We start from the raw sequence: 22994 nt of genomic DNA on the forward strand, positions 1-22994 counted from the left end.
CAAAGTGCTAATAGCTGCTAAAAGGGCTTTAGCGGATGTGCAGTTCAGTGAGGAAGAGAAAGGAACAACGGTAAGGTTCCTTTTATGTGCGTCAACGGTCCGCTTCTATCTCTGTGCAGAAATCAGTTGGGAGCCCTTCGTATTCATTTCCATTACTCTCATTTAAAAAGAATTTGCTACAATTTCTTCTTACCCAGGGAATGGTTAAAGGTTCAATTGGTAATGGCTGCAAAATTATTTCTGGGTTGGTTTTTATTATATTATTATTATTAAAAAGAGTACAGCTAAAAATAGGAAGTTTGAACCTGAGAAATTTGTGTTTGAAAATGTGTATTGTAGACAGGCAATAAGAGAATTTGGACTAGCTGTGGCTCCCTGTTGAGTACACTTGGTGACTAGTGGGTTTTTTGTGTGCAATGTGTGTCTTAAGTGCAATATACAATGTGACACTAGATGGCAATGGTGAGCATTATGGAAAATTTGATGTAATTTTAAAAATGCTTTTCAGAACGGTTTTTATATGTGTGTAGATTCCACCCAAGTGCTTGTGGAAGACCCACAAACAGGATTCGAGCAAAAGAGCACTCTCCCCTCGTGTGGTTTCCAGCATCTGAAATTCAGATGTATTACTGCCTCCAACTATGGAGTCAGGACATAGCCATCATGCTAAGTAGCAGGATGACACAATGCTGTCTTGCCATAAACAATCGTTGAGATGGCTAGAGCGCCGGTGGCAGATAATTCATTCCGAATCTGACCAGACACAGGTTAGAGCTCAACGTCGAGCCTACCAAGTGGCGATAGCGACGGTGAAGAAGAATTTCTTCGCCGCCTCTATTGCATCTGCAGAAAACAGCAGCAGGAGACTTTTTCAGGTGGTTCACAATTTAGTGGAACCACCTGCGACATCGGGGCCCAGTACGGGCCACATGATCTCCTGCAATGATTTTTCAAAGTTTTTTGCAGATAAAATCGCTCAGATTCGGGAAGAAGTAGACTCCACCGTGGGAGCAGGGCCAGGGCGGGAGAGTGCTAGAGTCCTGTCTAGTCAAGTTGTGTGGGATCAATTCCAATCTGTTACCTCCGAGGATGTGGACAGGCTGCTTGGACAAGTGAAGCCAACCACCTGTCTCCTGGATCCTTGCCCATCCTGGCTTATAAAAGCTAGCCGGGAAGGACTGGGCAATGGGCTTCGTGGGGTGGTGAATGCTTCCCTCCATGAGGGAGCCTTCCCAGACCCGCTGAAAGAGGCGGTTATTAAACCGCTTCTTAAAAAACCATCTTTAGATGCGGCCACGATGGCCAACTATCGCCCAGTCTCAAATCTTCCATTCTTGGGCAAGGTGATTGAGCGAGTGGTTGCTGAACGACTCCAGGCATGCTTGGAAGAAGCGGACCATTTGGATCCCTTCCAGTCGGGAATCAGGCCTCATCATGGGACTGAAGCTGCCTTGGTCGCACTGGTTGATGATCTCCGGCGGGCTAGGGACAAAGGTGAGAGCTGTTTCCTAGTTCTGCTGGATCTCTCAGCGGCGTTTGATACCATCAACCATAACATCCTTCTGGACCGTCTTGAGGGGCTGAGAGCTGGGGGCACTGTCATACAGTGGTTCCGCTCCTTCCTCTTGGGCCGTGTTCAGAAAGTGGTGGTGGGGGATGAGTGTTCAGACCCCTGGGCTCTCACTTGTGGGGTGCCTCAGGGTTCTGTCCTCTCCCCCATGCTTTTCAACATTTACATGCAGCCACTGGGAGAGATCATCAGGAGGTTTGGGCTGGGTGTTCATCAGTATGCGGATGATACCCAGCTCTACCTCTCTTTTAAATCAGAACCAGTGAAGGCGGTGAAGGTCCTGTGTGAGTGTCTGGAGGCGGTTGGAGGATGGATGGCGGCTAAGAGATTGAGGTTGAATCCTGACAAGACAGAAGTACTGTTTTTGGGGGACAGGAGGCAGGCAGGTGTGGAGGATTCCCTGGTCCTGAATGGGGTAACTGTGCCCCTGAAGGACCAGGTACGCAGCCTGGGAGTCATTTTGGACTCACAGCTGTCCATGGAGGCACAGGTCAAATCTGTATCCAGGGCAGCTGTTTACCAGCTCCATCTGGTACGTAGGCTGAGACCCTATCTGCCTGCAGACTGTCTCGCCAGAGTGGTGCATGCTCTGGTTATCTCCCGCTTGGACTACTGCAATGCGCTCTACGTGGGGCTACCTTTGAAGGTGACCCGGAAACTACAACTAATCCAGAACGCGGCAGCTAGACTGGTGACTGGGAGCGGCCGCCGAGACCATATAACACCGGTCTTGAAAAACCTACATTGGCTCCCAGTACGTTTCCGAGCACAATTCAAAGTGTTGGTGCTGACCTTTAAAGCCCTAAACGGCCTCGGTCCAGTATATCTGAAGGAGCGTCTCCTCCCCCATCGTTCTGCCCGGACACTGAGGTCCAGCTCCGAGGGCCTTCTGGCGGTTCCCTCACTGCGAGAGGCCAAGTTACAGGGAACCAGGCAGAGGGCCTTCTCGGTAGTGGCGCCCGCCCTGTGGAACGCCCTCCCATCAGATGTCAAAGCGATAAACAACTACCTGACATTCAGAAGACATCTGAAGGCAGCCCTGTTCAGGGAAGTTTTTAATATGTGACATTTTAGTGTATTTTTCATCTTTGTTGGAAGCCGCCCAGAGTGGCTGGGGAAACCCAGCCAGATGGGCGGGGTACAAATAAAAAAATATTATTATTATTATTATTATTATTATTATTATTATTATTATTATTATCTGTATCTCAGTTGTACTTTGTCAGTGAGGACTCAACCACCACTCCTTTTGTTTTCGTTCAGTATTTTGATATGTTGTACGTGTTGAATAGGTTCGAAAAAGCTTTTCAATAAAGTTAACAATGGCAACAAAAGAAATAGAGTGCTAACAAGTTGTTTTGTTTATGGGATTCACATCAAGTTGAACACTTGTGCAGATGTACATAATGCTGGAAGTTCAGCCCCACAGGGTGTATAAATTAAGGCAAGGTGAATGCAATGCTCTCCACAACCCATTTTTATTCTCTTTCTGGTAACACAAAGCAAGTGAGATACTAAAAACTCCAAGTAAATCATTGCATGTGCAGAATGATTTTTGTGAACGCAACAGAGGTTCTTCCGCCTTTGCAGCTCATGCACCACCAACAAATGTGCTCCAGAGGCTTGGAGAAATTCCTAGAGCAGATTTAGGGGTGCATGGTTTGAAGAGAGGGAGGGGAGGTTCTGTTGCATTTGAGGAACTCATTCCACATGTGCAGTATAACTGGATATAACCTCATGAGCAGATGTGGGGCAATGGAAATGGAAAATTCCTCTTTCATTGTATACCTTCATTGTTATGTGGCATCTCTCCCTTTTTCATTTACTCAATGACTCTTCAGATACTGATCTGAGAGATGATGGTGATTTTCTCTCTTTCTCTCTCTCTCTCAACAGGGTATGGAAACATTGCCCCAAGCACAGAAGGTGGAAAAATTTTCTGTATTTTGTATGCCATCTTTGGGATTCCACTCTTTGGCTTTCTGCTAGCCGGCATTGGTGACCAGCTTGGGACCATCTTTGGAAAGAGCATCGCACGAGTGGAAAAGGTTTTTCGAGTAAGATTGAAATGGCTTTATCTCTTTTTAGTCTTGAACCCTAATGACAGGTCATACACATGGCTAGAAGATTTTGGGTGGTAAGACACAGTGAGAGTTAAGTATTAAAAACACGTCTTGCATCATAAATATGCCTTAAATTTTGGGGGAGATGGTTTTTTTTATACCTCTCCAAATTCATTCATCTTCATAATCACTGATATATATATCAGGATATGAATGAATTTGGAGTGCTTGTAGACTAGAAGGGAAAAAAGATACAGTGGTCATATCAGAACTGGTGGCCCTGTGAAAATATCTGGTTAGATATTTTCTAATATTGAAAAATCCCTTGATATAAAACTTGTATAAAATAAATCCCTGGGTATAAAACCTGTAGAAAGATCCAATACTGGTGTTATATTAATTTCATTTTATTTATTTAACAAATCTGATATACTGCTTGGTTGTTTAAAAAAGAAGAAGCCCACCTTACATGGGGGAAAAAACCTCATGAAAGCAAACAAGTACATGCTTTAATGAGTGACTTACATAACATACATAATGAGCTACCCTTACATTGACCAGGTTTGCACGTAATGCTAAGCCATGGTTTATTCAAATACAGTGTATTGAACTATGGCGTGTTTGATACTTCAAACCCTGTCCAGTGACTTGTATGCTACCAAGAAACCAAGCTCTGAAGACATGGTTTGTTTTTGGCTTATAAGCCTTGGTTTGTTTTAACTATGGCTTGGTGTGTATGTGCAAACTTGTGCTCTTCTTTAATCGTGGGTTGTGTGACTGTCCCACCCCAGATGCTCACCAAACTACAAAGATATGAGGATAGAACAATTGGTAGAGAAACAAAACTTTGGAGAAACAAGCCATGATGTGGTTGCCTGTAGAAAAATGCATGGTTCAGTTCTCATTAACTTGTGGTTTGTTAAACAAACCATAGCTTTGCATCATATGCAAACTAGGCCATTGACTGTTAAAAATAACCATACACACAACAAAATGTGACGTTCTAACAACTCATCCCCATAATCTCAACTTGGAAATAAACCCCAATGAGTTCAGTGGGACTTACTCCCAGTTAGGCATGTATAGGATTGTGGCCTCGATATTTACAAAACAACATATGACAAAATGTCTGGATGCAGCAAATGATTGTTTCTTAACAGTCACATGAACAAAAAATTGAGAGACAATGTTTGCTTTAATCCTGAGTGGCACCTGGGATCTGGTGCAAGATTATTGCTAAGCACACATGAGTCTCCGAGTAGTGAGAGACTCCAGGGTTCCTGTGCTTACCCAATTTTGGTTTCCTTGGAATGAAGGTCATTGGTGACTGTGGTGTCTTTAAGATACAGTTGTACCTTGGAAATCAAACAGAATCTGTTCTGGGAGTCCGTTTGGCTTCCAACATGTTTGGAAACCAAAGCACGGCTTCTGATTGGTTGCAGGAAGCCCCATAAGCTCCATTGGACGTTCAGCTTCCAAAGAACGTTCACAACCTGGAACACTCACTTCTGGGTTTGTGGTGTTTGGGAGCAAAAATGTCCGAGTACCAAGGCGTTCGGGATCCAAGGTACGACTGTATATGGTTTTATTGACACACATATACAACCTCAGCATTAAATGGAGGGACTTGTAGCATCAACAACCCAATGGATTTTGCTTCCCCATTTGGTTTCCAGGGAAGCCCTGAAATCTCGCAGAGAGCAAGACAGATATCTGCACACACACACCAAAAACAAAACAACAACAACAAAAAACACTCTTGTTCTGTGTAGAAGCTAAGTGAGGGAAGGCCCACCCATTTGGTTCTATAGCACAGGGCAGCTTCTTCGGATAGGCTAAATCAAGGCACTTAACTGTAAGTAGCCAGCCAAAGCCATTGCCTTGACAAAGAACTGGTTCTGTGAGCTTCCCCTTATACACGGTACCCTCACAGATAGAGGATTGCAGACTTGGAAGGGGACTCATGGTGGAGGGCACCCAAACTATGTTCCCCCATGCTCATCTCATTATAAAGGATGTTGAACCACTAGGAAACATGGTCTCTCAAGGCTCTTCTTAGGAGTGAGGAGTTAAAACTGCTTTTCTTTGAGTGATTTTTCTTATGCAACCCAAGTTGGACTTTCCGGGTTGAAAGAGTATCTGTGACAAGAGGGTATCAGTGCCATGTTTTGCCAGGATCTACCCCTTCCACTTATCTCTGCTGGGCTCCAAGGCAGTCCGCTTTTCAGTCTGCCAGGCTATCACTATAGATAATTTATAAATGCTTTTAAAACCTACAATACTTTGAGATCTGCGGATGAATACACTTCCTCTTTCCTCCTTTTGGCACAGCTCTCAGATCCCATGGGACTGTCTCCAGAACCATATGCAAATTAATATTAATCATATCCTCTATTAGGATATTTTTCTAAGTCTGCAGAAGGAATTTGCCTGCGGGTTGGGGTGGCTGGGAGGAACTGACTCTCCAGATCAGGTACTGGGATGAACTGCAGCATCCCCTGTCTTAAGCTAGAGGACCCATGAAAAGAGCAAAACTCTAGTTTCTGTGAAGTTAATCTTGACTGGGACTTGAGGAATCTCCCCTACTGAGCTCCAACTAAATCAACCGTGTTTCTGTAAAGCTCTAAGTATGTAGAAATTGCTTTTGTGCTAGCTGTAGCTTATAGTCTTCTCCTTTTGATGTTTCCTGTTTGACCCTAAGGGAAATCAGTGTACTAAAGGTTTCTTTCTTTCTTTCTTTCTTTCTTTCTTTCTTTCTTTCTTTCTTTCTTTCTTTTTAAATAAAAAAATATTTAATTTTTCAGTTTAAAATTTTACAATCAATTATCCAACAACCAACATAAAAACAAGATTCCAAAGAATCTCCAGAACTTCCCTCCTCCCCTTTGTGCTTCCTTTTGTTAACCATTTCCTCCCACATCTTTTTCATCTCGATTAAATCCAAAATTCAACATGAAACTACAAGTGTTATTCCAATCCTACTAATGATTTTAGCTGTTTACAATGGTTTTTAAAGATAAATTACAGGTATGCATTTTCCCCATTCCTTATTAAAATTTTGGTCTTCCTGATTTCTGATTCTTCCGGTCATTTTTGCCATTTCGGCATAGTCCATCAACTTAATCTGCCATTCTTCTCTGGTAAGGACTTTGTCCTCTTTCAATCTCTGGGCCATTAACATTCAGGCAACCTTCCACTCATTCTAGTGGCTTGCACAAAGTCTCTCTCTCGCACTCAAACAACATAAAACTGCATTCCTGCTTGTGTGTCCTCTAACTTGTTCCATCGCTATGCAGTGGAACTGACTTGGACACAAACCTTGCTCTAACTCTGCTGGCTGATGATGTGTGCGTGTGAGAAGGGTTGTTCTTTCTGTGCCGATGGGATGTGCTCCACAACTTGGAACTCTTCCCAAGCAATTTCTTCTGTGAGCAGTTCGGTTGCTCGCTGCAGCAACAGTACTTTTAGCAGTTCTCCTGGAGCATAACTGGGAAAAGGAGAAGGGTAATTTCTCCCACAGGAATAAAACTATAGTTCAGCTTTAGCTGAACTGAATTTGAAAGGGCTAAATTTGGTTACACTACATTTTGCAAACACCTTCGAATGTTCTAATTACACACAGGCTTTAGAACTGCTGAGATAATAATTTAACCTCTTCAAGGTGATGTCCAGAGGTATTCTGCTCTCGTGCTGCGAACATTTTCATATATGAAGTTTAAATTATGTTTGAGTCTCTCTCGTACCATTTATGGCAGGCATGGTCAAACTTGGACCTCCAGCTGTTTTGGGACTACAACTCCCATCATCCCTAGCTAACAGGACCAGTGATCAGGGATGATGCGAACTGTAGTCCCAAAACAGCTGGAGGGCCAAGTTTGGCCATGCCTGATTTATGGTAACGTTAAAATGGAATGGAAAATCAAAGGGAGGTGTTTGTATTTTCAGATGAGAATTCTGGCCAACCTGGGCTTTGCATTCTTATTAGAAACTCAACTGAATCAAAAACTGCTTTAAGCCTCAGGGCCTTTGGGGGGGGGATATAAACCATGGCTGCAGGTTAAAATCAAACTGAATCCAATTTCAACAGCATTATGCTGTAGGTATAAATAGCCCTCAAAACAGTGCTTTGTTTGACTGCCCTGTATGAATGTGTTATTTCCCTCTTAACTTCCTTAGTTTACCAAAATGATCAGTTCAGGTTTCAAAGGATAGATACAAGTTGGAGGCAGAGAGGTAGTTCTGATATTATTATTATTATTATTATTATTATTATTATTATTCTGCCGTTTACCCTAAGTTCCCAGAGCAGGTTGCAATAATAAAAAAGAACATTAAAAAAAATGTGCACAAACCTTTTGTACAAACAAACATGGACACCCTTCATTCCTTTCCTGTGAGCTACCTACTTAACCATGGTTTCCCGTTTCATCCAAACAGGAATGAATTGCGCTTCTTAAGCTGTGATATCCATGAACTGTTTTCCCATACACAGAACCCCTTTGTTTGAACTACAGTGAAACTATATAATTAACCATGGTTTCTTCTTTCGTCAAAACCAAGAAAACTATGGTTGCCAGCTTCAGAATAAAACAGATCACTGAATCAATTTCAAACTGTGGATTAATATCCTGGCTTTTTCCATGGCTGGTAACCAAAGCTCCGAGGGCCTTCTGGTGGTTCCCTCCCTGCGAGAAGTGAGGTTACAGGGAACCAAGCAGAGGGCCTTCTCGGTAGTGGCTCCCATCCTGTGGAACGCCCTCCCAGCAGATGTCAAGGAAATAATGAACTATCTGACTTTTAGAAGACATCTGGCGGCAGCCCTGTTTAGGGAAGTTTTTAATGTTTGATCTTTTATTGTGCTTTTAATATTCTGTTGGGAGCAGCCCAGAGTGGCTGGGGAAACCCAGCCAGATTGGTGGGGTATAAATAATAAATTATTATTATTATTATTATTATTATTATTATTACTATTATAGCTTCATGTTTTTGATGAAAGAGGAAACTATGGTTAATGAGCTGCTTCATGGCTGAAGTGTAAAAGGGCTCCATGCCTGAGCAAAAGGCTCAGGCATATTGTTATGTACTGAAGTTCTCACCCTGGGCCAGCAGGGGGATACTATAGTTATGCAAATGAAGGATCGAAAGTGACATTCAGTGATTGGATAGTTTTAGAAAGTTGCTACAGTTACGTTGTTCTGGAACTCTATATAAGCAGGCTGACTGAGCTCTTCAGTTCAGTTCTGTTCCAGCTCATAGGCGCCGACTCCATGGGGCCTGAGGGGGCCCGAGCCCCCTCAAAAATTCGTTTGGGGGGGCTCTGCCCCCCCAATAATTTAAGAAAATTATTACCGTAAATTTCGCTCTATAACACGCAGATTTTTTCTCCTAAAAAGTAAGGGGAAATGTCTGTGCGTGTTATTGAGCGAATGTGTGGTCCCTGGAGCTGACTCGCCGGAGCGCAGGGGCAAAAATAGGCAAAAATCAGGTAAAAATAAGATCGGGCGGTTGGGCGGAGGGAAGGCGGAAGCTGCTGCTTTCCTGCATTCTGCCTCAGGGTCTTACTGCCCACCCGCTTCTGTTGCTGCGTTTGCTCAAACTCAACAAAGAGCAGGGGATCCCCTGCCCTCCTGGCAAGCAGAGGGTTAAGGAAAGGATCGAGTCCTTCCTTCTAATTCTTTCCTAGTCACACTGCGTGCAGGTTCCAGCCCACCACCTCCTCCTCTCCGTGCTCTAGGGACTCGCAGGTGGGAGAGAGAGAGAGAGGGCTGGCTTGGGGGGGGGGACTTTTGCCTTCCTTTCCTCCACCCCACCCCGTTAAACTCCTCCCCTGCATTCTTAGCCAGCTGCTTCTCCGCACACCCCTCTTGTGCTTCTTGTCCCTTCTGTGTTTTTCCTTCCCTCCCCATTTAAAACGTGGTGACAAAGCACGGATACACATGGATCCTCAGGATTTTTGCATTGGGTCACTCCAAATTCACCATCAGATCACATTACATGTCCATGGCTACAGTCTGTACCAAAAAATTCATGCACCCACTGTTGCCTGGGGCTGCAATGGTGCAAAAACGTGGTTACAAAGCATGGATCCACAGGATCTTTGCACTGGGTCACCCCAAATTCACCATCAGATAACATAGCATGTCCATGGCTACAGCCTGCACCAAAAAAAATCACGCACCCACTGTGGCCTGGGGCCACAATGGTGCAAAAATGTGGTTACAAAGCACGGATCCACATGGATCCTCAGGATTTTTGCATTGGGTCACCCCAAATTCACCATCAGATCACATAGCATGTTCATGGCTACATCTTGCACCAAAAAAATCACGCACCCACTGTTGCCTAGGGTCACAGTGGTGCAAAAACGTGGTTACAAAGCACGGATCCACATGGATCCTCAGGATTTTTGCATTGGGTCACCCCAAATTCACCATCAGATCACATAGCATGTCCATGGCTACATCTTGCACCAAAAAAATCACGCACCCACTGTTGCCTAGGGTCACAGTGGTGCAAAAACGTGGTTATAAAGCACGGATCCACATGGATCCTCAGGATTTTTGCATTGGGCTACTCCAAACTCACTGTCAGATATTAAAAATCTTTATAAAATAGAGAATTAAATACATACAGAATGTTAAATTTTCAGTTTTGAAATATTAGTACTTGTTTAGTACTGTATTTCTATATTTCTATAGTACTGTATTAGTTATTTTCAAATACTTAAATATTTTTAGGGTGTAAGACCCAATTAAAGCCCGTTATTTACATACAGTATTACAGTATTTACATACAGTATTAGGCATACTGTATTAACTTTATTAACTGTATTAAAGCATTAACTTTGAGATATTATTTTTATTTAATGAACCCTCAACCTTATTCAAAGTAAGCTTAAATTAGCTATTTCACTTATTAATCAAAGTGCTATTACTGTGTGACAGCAATATTTTATGTTTTATTCTTTTAATGACAGTTTAGGATTTATTTAAATATCATTTCAGTCTTTTCAGAGCTATATATTCACTGCTCTGTAATAGTCTATAAGCATAATTGTTACTGTAAATTAAATTAGCTTTTTACGAAAATACCGTGCGTATTTATGTTTTGTTTCTTTTTTCAAAGCCAAAAAGTGTTTCAGGCTTGTCGAGTTTCCCGGAGTGTGGAGTTATAGAGAGTCGAGTTTTCGGGGTTCTAATGTTGATCATATGACTCTAAAATACTTTTAAAAAACTTTAAAACTCACTAATTTTCATCTAAAATTTAGAAAACTTCCCGGGGCAGGACCCCGGTATGGGCCCCCCCAATATTTTTTATAAGTCGGCGCCCCTGTTCCAGCTTACAAATAAAGAGCTGCTTTGGAAGAATCACTGTGTCATCTGATATGTTCACCCACAACTTAACACATATGACAGTGTAAGAAGCTGAACACTGTATGTGGATAGAGTTGTTATTTATTTTAGTCATTAGATTGCACTGGGTGGAGTCAGGAATTCCTGTGTCTTGTTCTGTTCCTGTGGGGAGCGGACGATTGAATATGTAAGCTTTGGAAGATGCTCCAAAAGTGCTGCTCACTAGACACAATTACTAGTAAAATACAACTTCATATACTATCATGATTAGTACCACTTGTGCATAGCAATTTCATGCTTATATGAGTGGTGAGACCACCACATCATTTCAGCTGCATTCAGACAACATTCCATTCTGCTTTCCTGGTGATTTCCTTACCTGATATTTTTTAGCAGTGTGAACTGCATTATTCTGTGCAGGCTCCTCTAGAATATTAGCTACGGAGATGTTGCAAACTGTTGTGATTCTTCAACTCTTAAGAATCTGCTGTCGTTGCTTTTGAAAGGTAGGGTGCTGCATTTTCAAAGACACGTGGGTTTTGTTTTGCTTTTAAAGTCAGTGTGATATGGGGATTTAGCTGCATGCCTCCCCACTAAATGTGGTGTTTAAACACTCCACTTTAAATCTCACTGCAATGGTTTTATGAGTCCAAACCAATTATTCCCATCACATGGAGCTGGGAAACAAGCAAGTATTGAATGCGCGATTAAGAGTTTAATGCACTGCTTGCGTTATCTGGGCCGCTCTGTGCGAAAAGGACAGTTTTATATCGAGGCTACCTCTCAGATCAAGGGTAAAGATTTATTCACATTTTACAAACACCAGAGCTATATGCTAGCTAAATCACAGCCTAACTGGGCCAATGATCATTATCCCCCTTTCCATTGCTTGCATTTTGCACAAAATCACCATGGTGAGTAGAAACAAAAGAATGCTGAAAAACCAGCACTTTAAAAATGCCTAACATTAGTAAAGGTGAAATGAATAAAGACTTCATTCATTTTTCCAGCATGGTTATTTCTAATCAAGATCAATGCACACATTTCCCTGTTAGCTTTCAGCCCCTTCCCATCATTTGCTTTCCCTTAAATGAAGCGGCCACCTGGAGATTAAAATGTATATATGTTGGGTCCTGAATGATTTTCACCTGGGCTGGATCAACACATTTAACAGAATTATAAAAGGGAAATCCCAGGGGCGAAAGACAGGACTCCACAGTGCTATCTGGTGTCACTGTGTTATAACACATAGCTGTCAACTTTTCCCTTTTCTTGCAAGGAATCCTATTCGGAATAAAGGAATTTCCCTTAAAAAAGGGGAAACATTGACAGCTATGCATGTAAAGTGCTTTATTTTTTACGAAGGTAGCTAAGCCCCTGAAGTAAATGAAAGGGTAGAAAACACAAGACAGATAGTCTTTGAGTTAAACATAGTTCTTTTCAGTTAGACCCTTCTCTAAACATTGAACCACAGGAGACTGCCCACTATTAGCATGCATGTGTGTGTGCAATAATTGAGAATGGTGTGGTTGTTTAGTTGAGTCTATGACTCACCTGCTGTTGTTCGTGCCAGCAACTAAAATGAAAAGCTGCAGTCCATTACCTCAGAAGATTTGTGCACCCCATACGGCGTTGGCATCTCTAGGAGAAAAACAAAAGGGGGCTGAGAGGTTGCTTTTGTAAAGAAGGCAAACCATCAATAATACATATTTGGATTTAGCAACTGCAGTCTTTTGGAAGCATGGTCGATTTTATGGGATTGCAGTTGCTTCATATTTTAGTGCTTATACTGCATTATGTGTTTCTTTGGATGAGCAGAAACCAGTTGGACGCAGCAGGGGGTAAAATAAATCACGAGCACTTCTATAACTGTCAGCAGTAAGATCCCTGTCAAACTAAGGCTCCCTCTTGCATGCTTTGGTATTCATGTTTTTAGCAGGTTAGGTGCACTGTGCAGATAGTGACTGCCTCCAAAATGAGGGTCTGCTTTGGAAGGGAGCTTGGAAGAAGGGTAGGCAGAAGGTAGATTGGGATCTACTGGTAGATTTCCAGATGATTTGCAATAGATCAGCCTGGGTTTCCAACTACCAAGGTTTCAAAAACAGCAAAACTCGGGGGTGGCTTTGGAGATATCCTGCTTTGGCTTGGAAGAGCCCCAGATCTGTCCAAAGATCTTGATTTGGGATTTGTCTGAATTCAAGGCACAGGGTACCGCAGTGGGTACAAAAAGCTGCCCACTGCAGTCTCCTTTCATGACAAAGGGGTTTGTGGAATGATTGCATTTGCCCCCATTGCCTCCCCTATGTGTTAATTAATATTTTAAAGGAAAGTCTGAAGAGAACTAGAGATGCAGATATATCGCACGTCGTGGATTTGATGGGCTGTTTTTTTTATTGGGTTATGTTTCCCTTGTTCATTTGATTTCTTCCAAGATAGACACGGAGCAGACATATAGCCAGGAAAATTACAGGAGGGAATAATAACTTGCTGTCTTAGAAGCAAAATTGTGTTGCTGAGACCTGTGGGATTATTATTCCGCCCCCTTCCAAGCTGCTACCTGACGATTGACTGCAACATTTCACATTCAGGTGACCTTTCCAGAGCTGAGGAAATGCAGTTTCAGCTTCTTCAGTCCAGAGCAATGGAGATGCTCGTTGGCAGGTGGGATTGGTAACTGCCAATTTTGCAGCTGGCATTTCCATAGGGAATGAGGTAGAGAGAGTTTTCTGAAACCCTATTTCCTTTCTAGGTGATCTAATCTGGAATGAGATTACAGCTCTGCATAAAAGCACATTCCTGGTTTGAAAAAACCTTGTTGGGGCGGTATGTTTTTGTTTTGAATTTCATTTGTAACCTACCTTTCTTTTGTGGAACTCAAGGCAGTTCGTGGAGTTACCATCCAGGCATTGACTGGACCCAGACCTGCTTAGATTCAGCAAGATGGTGGCCTCATGTGCCTTCAGAATATGTGGTAAATCACTGCCAAATGGGCTCAATATAACTGAATGTTCTTCCATCCCCACTCTTGCCTGGAACTCTACCTCACATTCTAGTTATCTATGTGTAGAATATTTCTCTTATTTCTGGACAACTGCATCTCGCGATCCATCACCCTGGAGACAAGTGGTACAGCCAAGGCACTATTTCATCATCTCAGTGGGAACTAGGCCATGAGCCAGCCAATGTGAGGCACTTCGATATCTCCTTGATTTCAATGAGAAAATGGACAATATGTGTTAAATCTCTCCCATTAACGTAGCTATACTGTAATCTTTCTTCCCACTCCTTTATACCTCACCATGGCACCGGCATACGTGTGGAGGAAAACCTTCAACATGTAGCAGAGTTCCCAAAAGTAGACCAGAGGCAATTGTATTTCATCCAGCAGAGCTTTACTTGTGCTGAAGGCAAATGAGCTTAATGGTCACAAATCCAAATACATTCATGATTGGCACAGTCCATAAAAAATCCAGTTGCAACACTTACAAAAACTTGTAACAAGATTAAAACTTAACGCTAAGCATACTATGTATAGAACACCATACCAGAAGGAAGAGATATAAAGAGAAAGTAAGGCCCAGGCTCCTTCTGGTCTAAATTTATAGTCAGCATGACCTTAACTGGAAGAGATAAGAGAACTAGTTCAAACCAGCTTCCCAGAAGGTATAACCCAAACAATCATGAAGCTTCTGCCTGCTTCTCTCACTCAGAGAACCTCTTAGTAGCTTTTAGAATCCTCTTGTATTAATCAGAATACGAAAGATCTCTACACATCAGCCAATACTTTATGCACTAAGAAATGCAGACTGACATAGCAGTAGTGGAATTCCTTGCATGGGCTTCCGCTAGCAGGACCAGTTAGGAGTATCTGGGCCACAGGCCTGTGTTGCATTTGTACATTCGGCATTAAATTGCAATGCCATAAAATTTACCGGTACTTGATTTTTATTGCCTTATCTTTCTGTAGACTGCTTTGAAGTGCTCCCAGGCAAATGATTCATTTTCTCTTGGTTTCAGGAAGCAGTGCATTAACAATCGCAAATAAAGTTTTGATTCTATTTCATTTTCTTTTGCAGAAGAAACAAGTGAGTCAGACCAAGATCCGGGTGATTTCAACCATCCTCTTCATCCTGGCCGGTTGCATCGTCTTCGTCACTATTCCTGCAGTCAGTTTCAAATATATTGAAGACTGGTCAGTTCTGGACTCCTTTTACTTTGTGGTTGTCACACTGACCACAGTTGGCTTTGGTGATTTTGTGGCAGGTGAGGCATGTAATTTGGCCTGGTGGTACATTCTGGGGGAAGAAGTTCTACTCTGCCACTGGTGTTTGGAAATAGACAGTACTTTGCAGAATTTGTTTTGATTCCTTCCCCTTAAATTTAATTGTAATGCAATCCAGTTGAGGGTAATCAGGTTGGAGGGCAGACACTGGATCAGGCAAAGAGTCTGATCAACAAGAGTCAAGGGCCAGAGGGAAGTGATATGATCATGGAGGGGCTAGTGGACAGATCCCAAGGCTGAGCAAAAAAGGCTCAACAACTTTTGTCTCTGGATTTTCACTTTTTGAAACATGGCAGTCCTAGCCTTCATTGGTTCCTCAGGTTACCAGTAACCTTTCTGGCCATTATACTGGTGGTTTTCAGAACAGAAAACACCAGGACAAACTCCTTCAGCCCACAAGCTGCCTATTTGGCACAAGGAGTACAATGCCTGGGCCCTTCAGTCTGAGCCCCAGATGCAAATCTCCCAAGCACCTAACAGTAGCTCTGTTTCCTGATTCAGTAGTTAGGGCTGCACAAACAGAACCCATTTCAAAAGAAAAGTCTAAACTTAAATCCCACCAGGAGGAGAGGGAGAGGGAATAGATTAAGTCTCCCCATGTTTGGTAGGATTTTAGCATTTTAAAAGGATGGTGCATGTATAGCCCAACCCATCCATGCATCTTCAGTTTGACTGGAACCTGGAGGGGAAAGGGAATTGTTTCTTTGTTTGTTTGTTTTGTCTTGGGGTAGAGAAAAGAGGTGCAGTGGTTAGTAGGGGAAGAAAGGAAATTATCTGGAAAAGGGAACTTTTCAGAATGCAGATGTCCTGCTGAAGAAATGAGTGAACAGCTGCAAGTCATTTGACAAAATAGTGGTGTGTGTGGTATCCCCTGCTGGGAATCAGCAGTGTCCAAACCATGCATAAAAGTGAATGCAGTTTTTCTATTTCACACATATTTCTTCCTAATAAAAACAGCCTTCCTGAGGACAACATCAATGTTTTAGAAACACTTAAATTCAAAAGTGGAAGTAAGATCAGAAGTATAAATGATAGCTGTCCAAAAAGCTGTTTTACAGTCTTTGATAAAAGGGATACACACACACACACACACATCAAAGCAAATGGACAACAGCTTCTTAAGCGCTAGCTTGCAGAATTATGTTCTCTATCTTTAATAGAATTCTTGGCGCTGGATCCATCTCATTATAGAAACTGACATTGGAAGTGAAAGACTAATGAGGTGTGTAGTGCAGATGTTATGTACTTGCTGGGATGAGAACACTACAATTCGGAGCCATAAATATCTGTTCCTGTCAATTACCAAAAAGCAAATGTACCATTTTGGACTGGAGGTCAAAGAGAAGAGGAAGTGTCCACCCACCCCCCCATTGCCGTGATGAAGAGAAGATGCTTTGACTCCATGTTTTTCTGTAGAATCTCTTAGCATAACGTGCTTCATATCAGTTGGCAGGAGGAGGCAACAGTAGGGGGTGGTATTACCTTCGTGCCTTAATTGTGGGTTTCTTGCAGGCATCTGGCTGGCCATTACTTAATTCCAAATGAGGGACAAGGTGGCATTTGATCTCATCCAGACAAGCTCTTCTTATAATATTACTATCTTTGGTTGCAATCCACCAGTCATTGCTGCCACAAATTGCATTCATTTCAGTGTTCTTTCTCAAGAAGGCCATGAATGAAGGATATACAACACAGAACCATTGTGAAATGGCTCTTTTTATCTCTTCTTCTTCCAACATTACTGGTTTCAGTTGTATCAATATTATCAGTGTTTAACAAGTGCTTTGAAATGAAGATGAAGACCTGTGTTAAAACGAAAGGATGTAGGCAATTGATCATTTTGCTTTCTATGAAATGCACTAAATTCTGGGTAGATAAGGCTGCAATCCTATATTCCAGGGGTTGGCAACATGGTGACCATGGGGACAGTGATGCCCTGTAGGTCTGCTCCAGTATCCACAGATCCTCTGGGCCCACACCCCTTGCTGCTCCCTTGGTGATGAGGTGATAAAATTGGTTAGCTTTCTCATATCCGAAAAGCACATAGAGTTCAACCAAGCCCCACTCACAGGAGTAGACCAATTAAAATGAATGAACCTAAGTTAGCCATGCTCATTTACTTCACTGGGCCTGCTCTGAGTACAGCTAGTGTTGAATACCACATACCACACCCATAGAACTAAGTGAGGATCATACTTTGGCCACTTCCTCATTCAACACTATTTACTCAGATCCCTCGGAGAAGCGAAATGTGTGTGCATGCAGTTTCTCTCTCTCTCTCTCTCTCTCTCTCTCTCTCTGGGGTGGGGAGCTGATTGAGGGAGAGGTGATAAGAGCAGAGATCTAGTTATTGGCCCCTGGAATGTTTACCCCCAAAGCTTGAATAGAACTGAGTTTATCCATGTTTCCCTATATTATCAGTGTAGCCAGTCTCGATGGTTTCTTCTGAGATTTATGAATGGAATAGAATGCGGAATTTGTAAGGTTGGAGCCGGTAGTGAATCTTAGGCCACTGGGCAGATCCAGATCATCCAGTAACAATCCAATAACATGTTGAATGCTATCAGCTAGGAGATTTCTTCCTGTTGGCAGCTTTTTTTAGGAGACTAACTCTTGAGAAGAATTGCCGTGTGACAAGTTCCTTCAATGCACCACTGTGTGCTAATAGCAATTGCCGTCCAATAACGCGTCAGTTGCCTGGACCTTCCCATTGCTCTGTATTGACAGCCTGTCAGGCTATCTTCCCTTTGATCTTGAAAGAGCTGCTTGTAAAATATAAATGACACATTACCACAGAGAGACAGATTAGTGGACGTTGGTTGATTTACACTAAAATGACTCTCTCTGTGCTTATTACCGTATTTGTCGCTTTATAGGACGCACCAGACCATAGGATGCACCTTGTTTTAGAGGGGGAGAACAAGAAAAAAAACCTCCCCCTCTCTGCTCAGCGCCCCTTCAGCGAAGTGGCAGGAGAAAAGGAGCCCCTTCCATTTCTCCTCCCGCTTGGCTGAAGGGGCGCTGCGCAGCTCTCCCTCTCTGCTGAAGCCAGGAGAGTCTTGCTCTCCTGGCTTCAGTAAAAGGAACCTGAAGCCTGCGGAGCGCAGTGGGAACTTACTCTGTGCTCCAAAGGCTTCAGCGAAAGTAACGCGAAGCCTCCGGAGCGCGGAGGGAGCGCTCCCTCCGCGCTTCGGAGGCTTCACTTTGCTATCGCTGAAGCCAAGGAGCCTGCATTCGCTCTATAGAACACACACACATTGTGAGGAGAACCTGAGCTTACAGGGTTAAACACCTGTAAAGTGTTTAACCCTGTAAGCTCAGGTTCTCCTCACACCCCCTCTCCCCTCTGCCTGCTCCCCTTAATTTTTGGAGGGGATAAAGTGCGTCCTATAGAGCGAAAAATACGGTCATTTGTGTGTGTTTGGAACTGTAACTGTTGATAGACTGAGATGGCACCGGTTGATGGACAAAGAAAATAGCACAGGATGAAGCGCCACCACTGCCACGCTCCCTTCTTAACTCTGTGCTTAGATGGCCGTTATCTTGCTTTATGGCAAATTCCCACTGGGGCACATGTGATCAGAATAACCTCGCCGCCGCGTAGCAACGAAGAGCACAACCGCTTGCCCTTTGTTATACTGGGAAAGGCATAAAGCGATGGCAGCACGTATGGTGTACGTTGAGAGAAAACAATATTTGGATCCCTGCCAGCAATTGTATGCTTTGGTTTTTATATGAGTCTTCAATCATTGCAAGCCCGCTCCTAGACAGGCTGGGCAGAATGCACTTTAAGGCTTCATTGAAATGGATCAGATTGCTAACAGCCTGCAAGAGTGGAAATGCTCAGGGGGAGTGAGAGAGAGGTATGGACTGAACCATATTACAGGGGAGGGGGACGCATCTACATACATAAATGTTATTGGGCAGTGGTGCTGCCAGAGCAGAAGCCAAGGGCCTTGAATGAACAGGAGGGCCCCAGGAAATTGCTTCGTTTTGAAGTAAGGTAATACAAATATATTGTATACTGTATATTGTGGTGTGAAGACTGAGCTCCATAGGGCTATTTAAGTCCAGACTTAGGAACATAGGAATCTGCCTTATACTGAGTCAGATCATTGGCTCATTGAGCTCTACACTGTCTACACTGACTGGCAGTAGCTCTCCAGGGTTTCAGGTAGGAGTCTGAAGAATCTCACTCAGATCTACCTGGAGATGCCAGGGATGGAATTGGGGACCTTCTGCATGCAGAGAGGATGCTCTACCATTGAGCTGTGGTCCCTTAAAATTACCTAACTGCACCATTGATCCCAAGTGGGCCTTTGCCAATCTGTCAATATTTAGCTACATGGAAAGGGGGGAAATTTAGGGTGCAATCTAATAAACATTCACTATAATGTTAGTTGGGCTCCTGAAGAGGCATGGGAAGTTGCACTTCAGCACTGCAAGTTGATTATGTTTGAAATCTGCCTTGGAATACAGCAAAAACATTTCAAACTCTAAACTTGGATTCAACATTTGCATTCCTGAACTTTAAACTTTGAAGGAGAAAAACCCCCATGCATAATGACCTGGCATATGGTTGCCAGTTGCCACCCCAATTAGTTTGAAACAGAGCTTGCTCTAATATGATTGTTATTGTTTTAAAAAGTTATGAACAAGAAAAGAGGAAATAAATAAATGAAAGTTCCAATTTTAGTTACGTATTTGCAACAATTTAATTTGATATTCCAATCCCTTCAGAGTGCTGGCTGCTGGGACAGAAGTTATTACAGCCTGATTTTAAAGGACAGATTCGTGCTGCTGTTTTAAAGCCATTGGCATGGAGGAAATGGTTTCAGGAAATGAGTGGTCCAGTTTCAGTAACACTATTGACTCAAAAAAGGAGCCACTAGCATACCAATTGAAGGCTTCATTCCTAAAGCAAAGGTTTCAGAACTGAACTGGGTGTATTTCTGAATAAGACTACTTTGGATATTATTATTGTAAGTCTGCCATCCTGCATCAGGTATAGTTAAGAACTCATTGAACCTTCACAGAACAATGTAAATTTATCAAACAGCAATTTTCACACTGTGACAAGCTATCACTTTGTAAATAGTCATTTGCAATGCTTATACTATAGAATATTAGTTAGAAGGAACCCAAAGGGCATCTACTCCAACCCCCTGCAATGCAGGAATCTCATTGCAAAAAGTATATAAAAAGTGGGCTGATAACTTAACAGTGACAAAACATGGTTTCACCCTTTGATATTTCTGCATTTAAATTCCTGGGTGAAACCAAACACTTTGCTTTTGTCTGTTTTTCCCCCCCACCTCAGGAGGAAATGCCGAAATTCCTTACCGGGAGTGGTATAAGCCCTTAGTATGGTTCTGGATCCTTGTGGGCCTTGCGTACTTTGCTGCTGTCCTCAGTATGATTGGAGACTGGTTGCGAGTTATTTCGAAGAAGACTAAAGAGGAGGTAACTACAGGCAAATGATTGACCCTGGTGGGTTTTCCTTTGCCAGTTAAGTGCTGGCTTTAATTTGCCCTTATTAGTTTATTAAGTCTGTTTTAGAAGACTTGTACCCCACCTTCCACTGTTAAAAAAAAAATGTTCAAAATGGTTTGTATAAAATATTAAACAAAACATTTTTTTTGTTTTTACCCTTATCACGGGGAAGAAAAGGCTGAAGCGTAAGTCCTACCCAAATCTGGAGTGGAGTCCCTAAGATGATTGGATAGCATCTTGTTTTCAATTTTCAATTTTTATTGGAAATTTTATTTACAACATAACATAAACCCCCCACTCCCCAATACAGAAATCCACCCTCATTAAACATAAACATAACATACAATAAGCATAACATACAACAATACAAACAACCAAGTAAAAGACTTCCTTGTGGTATTTAAGTTATAATTAGTAAAATCTTAATAATTATTCATAAAGAAAACAGCTTATAAGAAGTAAATAAGGAGGTCAGATACAGGATAAAGTGCGGGGGGGGGGAGAGGTTGGATGTCATCTTGTATGCCTCCTTCTGGGAACTCCTGCAGCCAGGCTGGTGCCAAACATATAACTCTGCTTCCCTTTGGCCTGCATTAGCAAGACTGAGAGGAAGGTCTTGTTGTTTGGGGCAGCCCAGGACCTCCATCCACTCTACTGAGGCTCATGCTCCTGGAAGGTCACTTTGGTGCTGCAAACGCAGCGGTTTGAGTTCACCTCTGGAGGCACACTCCATTGCCTCTCGAGACAGATGGATGCCATCATCAATACTCTTATCACCATCACAATTTTATTTGTATGCTGCCTTTCCACAAAAAGAATCAGGCTCAAAGTGGCTTACATCAAAGAAAATGGGAAGGCATCTCAAAATCTACCATCGTTAGAACCATTTCATAATAACATAATAAAAAACCGGCATAATGGCAAATATAACCACATACACAAAACCATAGCTGTCAAGTGTCCCTGTGTTGCTTGGCTGTGTTGCTCACCCAATAAGAAATCTAAGAATGACTGGGGGGTGGAGCTTGCATGCCTTGTGTGTGGCTAGTTAATGCAAGCTGAGGGGTTTTTTGAATGCTGGACGCCATTTTGTTGCACGTGCTGCTGCAAACTTTGCAGTGCAAAGCCAGGCCGGGGAGCCATCTTAAGTTGAGGCTGCATAGGCCTTGTGGTGCATGTGCTTCAGATTCTATTCAGTTGAACCTCTGGTTACAAAGTTGGTTGGAGAGTGTTCTCGAAGCTACCCAGCATGAGTTTGACCAGACTGCAGGAGGACAGGAAGACTGGAGTGCCTGGAACAGGTGAGGCTGCAGGTCCCTTATTTTGGCTGCTGGTCCCTTATTTTCAAGGCTGCTGGTCCCTTATTTTCAAATCTGTAAGTTGACAGCTATGCACAAAACCACAATTTCAGTGCTATAAATATAGCAAGATTGCATTAGCGGCAGTACACCTCCTGGCAATAGCAAAAATAACAAGGGAGCTTGACAGTTTCAGCTTGGTCAAAGAAACACCTCTTCCATGATGTTGCTCTTATATCCTGCATTTCTTCGATCATAGAATCCAGGTCGGCATACATGTGATGGACGCCCATTCAAGCACCAACCAGATCCAGGCCTCCTTAGTTTCAGCAAAGTGGTAGCCTTGCGTGCTTTCCGATCATACCCTGTGATGATAGATATAATATCTTAGCAAAAGCATCAATAAAACAAAGACACTCACAGCACAGATGGAATCCATTAAAGAAAACCAGATCATGTGTTAGAAATTGCTAAGCAGGCAAATTCTAAGCCTATCTGAGACAAAACAAGGGAGGGCAAATAGAGAGGGAGCCTGCCAGGCCTTCCTTGGAAGAGAATCCCAAAGTTTAGGTGTAATCTCATAGAAGGCTCTTGCCTCAGTCATAGTTGGGACCACTGGCGGACGAAGGTAGGGGCGAGGTGGTGGTGGTCCGCCCGGGTGCCATCGGGGGGGGGTGACATTGTGGCTGTCCCCACCCCCAGGACACTCGGTGCTCGCTGCGCACCCTCGGGATGCTTGCTGGCCCCCCGCCCCCTGAGACATGCGCCACACCCCCTGAGATGTGTGCCATGCCCCCTTGGACGTGCGCCAGCCACGCCCCGGATGTATGCCACTCCCGGTGCCGGAGCAGGTAGCTCCGCCACTGGTTGGGACACAGAAAAGAAGCACCTCTATTTAAATTCCTTTTAACATTCTTTCTGGTGGCACTTTATAGA

At 43.1% G+C, this 22994-nt stretch overlaps 1 protein-coding gene across 2 annotated transcripts in view; it reads left to right on the forward strand.

The window, feature by feature from the left end:
• KCNK10 (potassium two pore domain channel subfamily K member 10) overlaps positions 1-22994 on the forward strand; it is an 84629-nt gene that overhangs the window by 58821 nt on the left and 2814 nt on the right. For both annotated transcript variants that reach the window (XM_081862178.1, XM_081862177.1), the window contains 3 exons: positions 3467-3627; positions 15062-15248; positions 20588-20730. In XM_081862178.1, coding sequence (XP_081718304.1) covers positions 3467-3627; positions 15062-15248; positions 20588-20730 — 491 coding nt within the window. The remainder of the gene's footprint in view (positions 1-3466; positions 3628-15061; positions 15249-20587; positions 20731-22994) is intronic.

This window comes from Podarcis erhardii (assembly GCF_964252035.2).
Source record: "Podarcis erhardii genome assembly, chromosome: 1".
Lineage (NCBI taxonomy): Eukaryota > Metazoa > Chordata > Lepidosauria > Squamata > Lacertidae > Podarcis > Podarcis erhardii.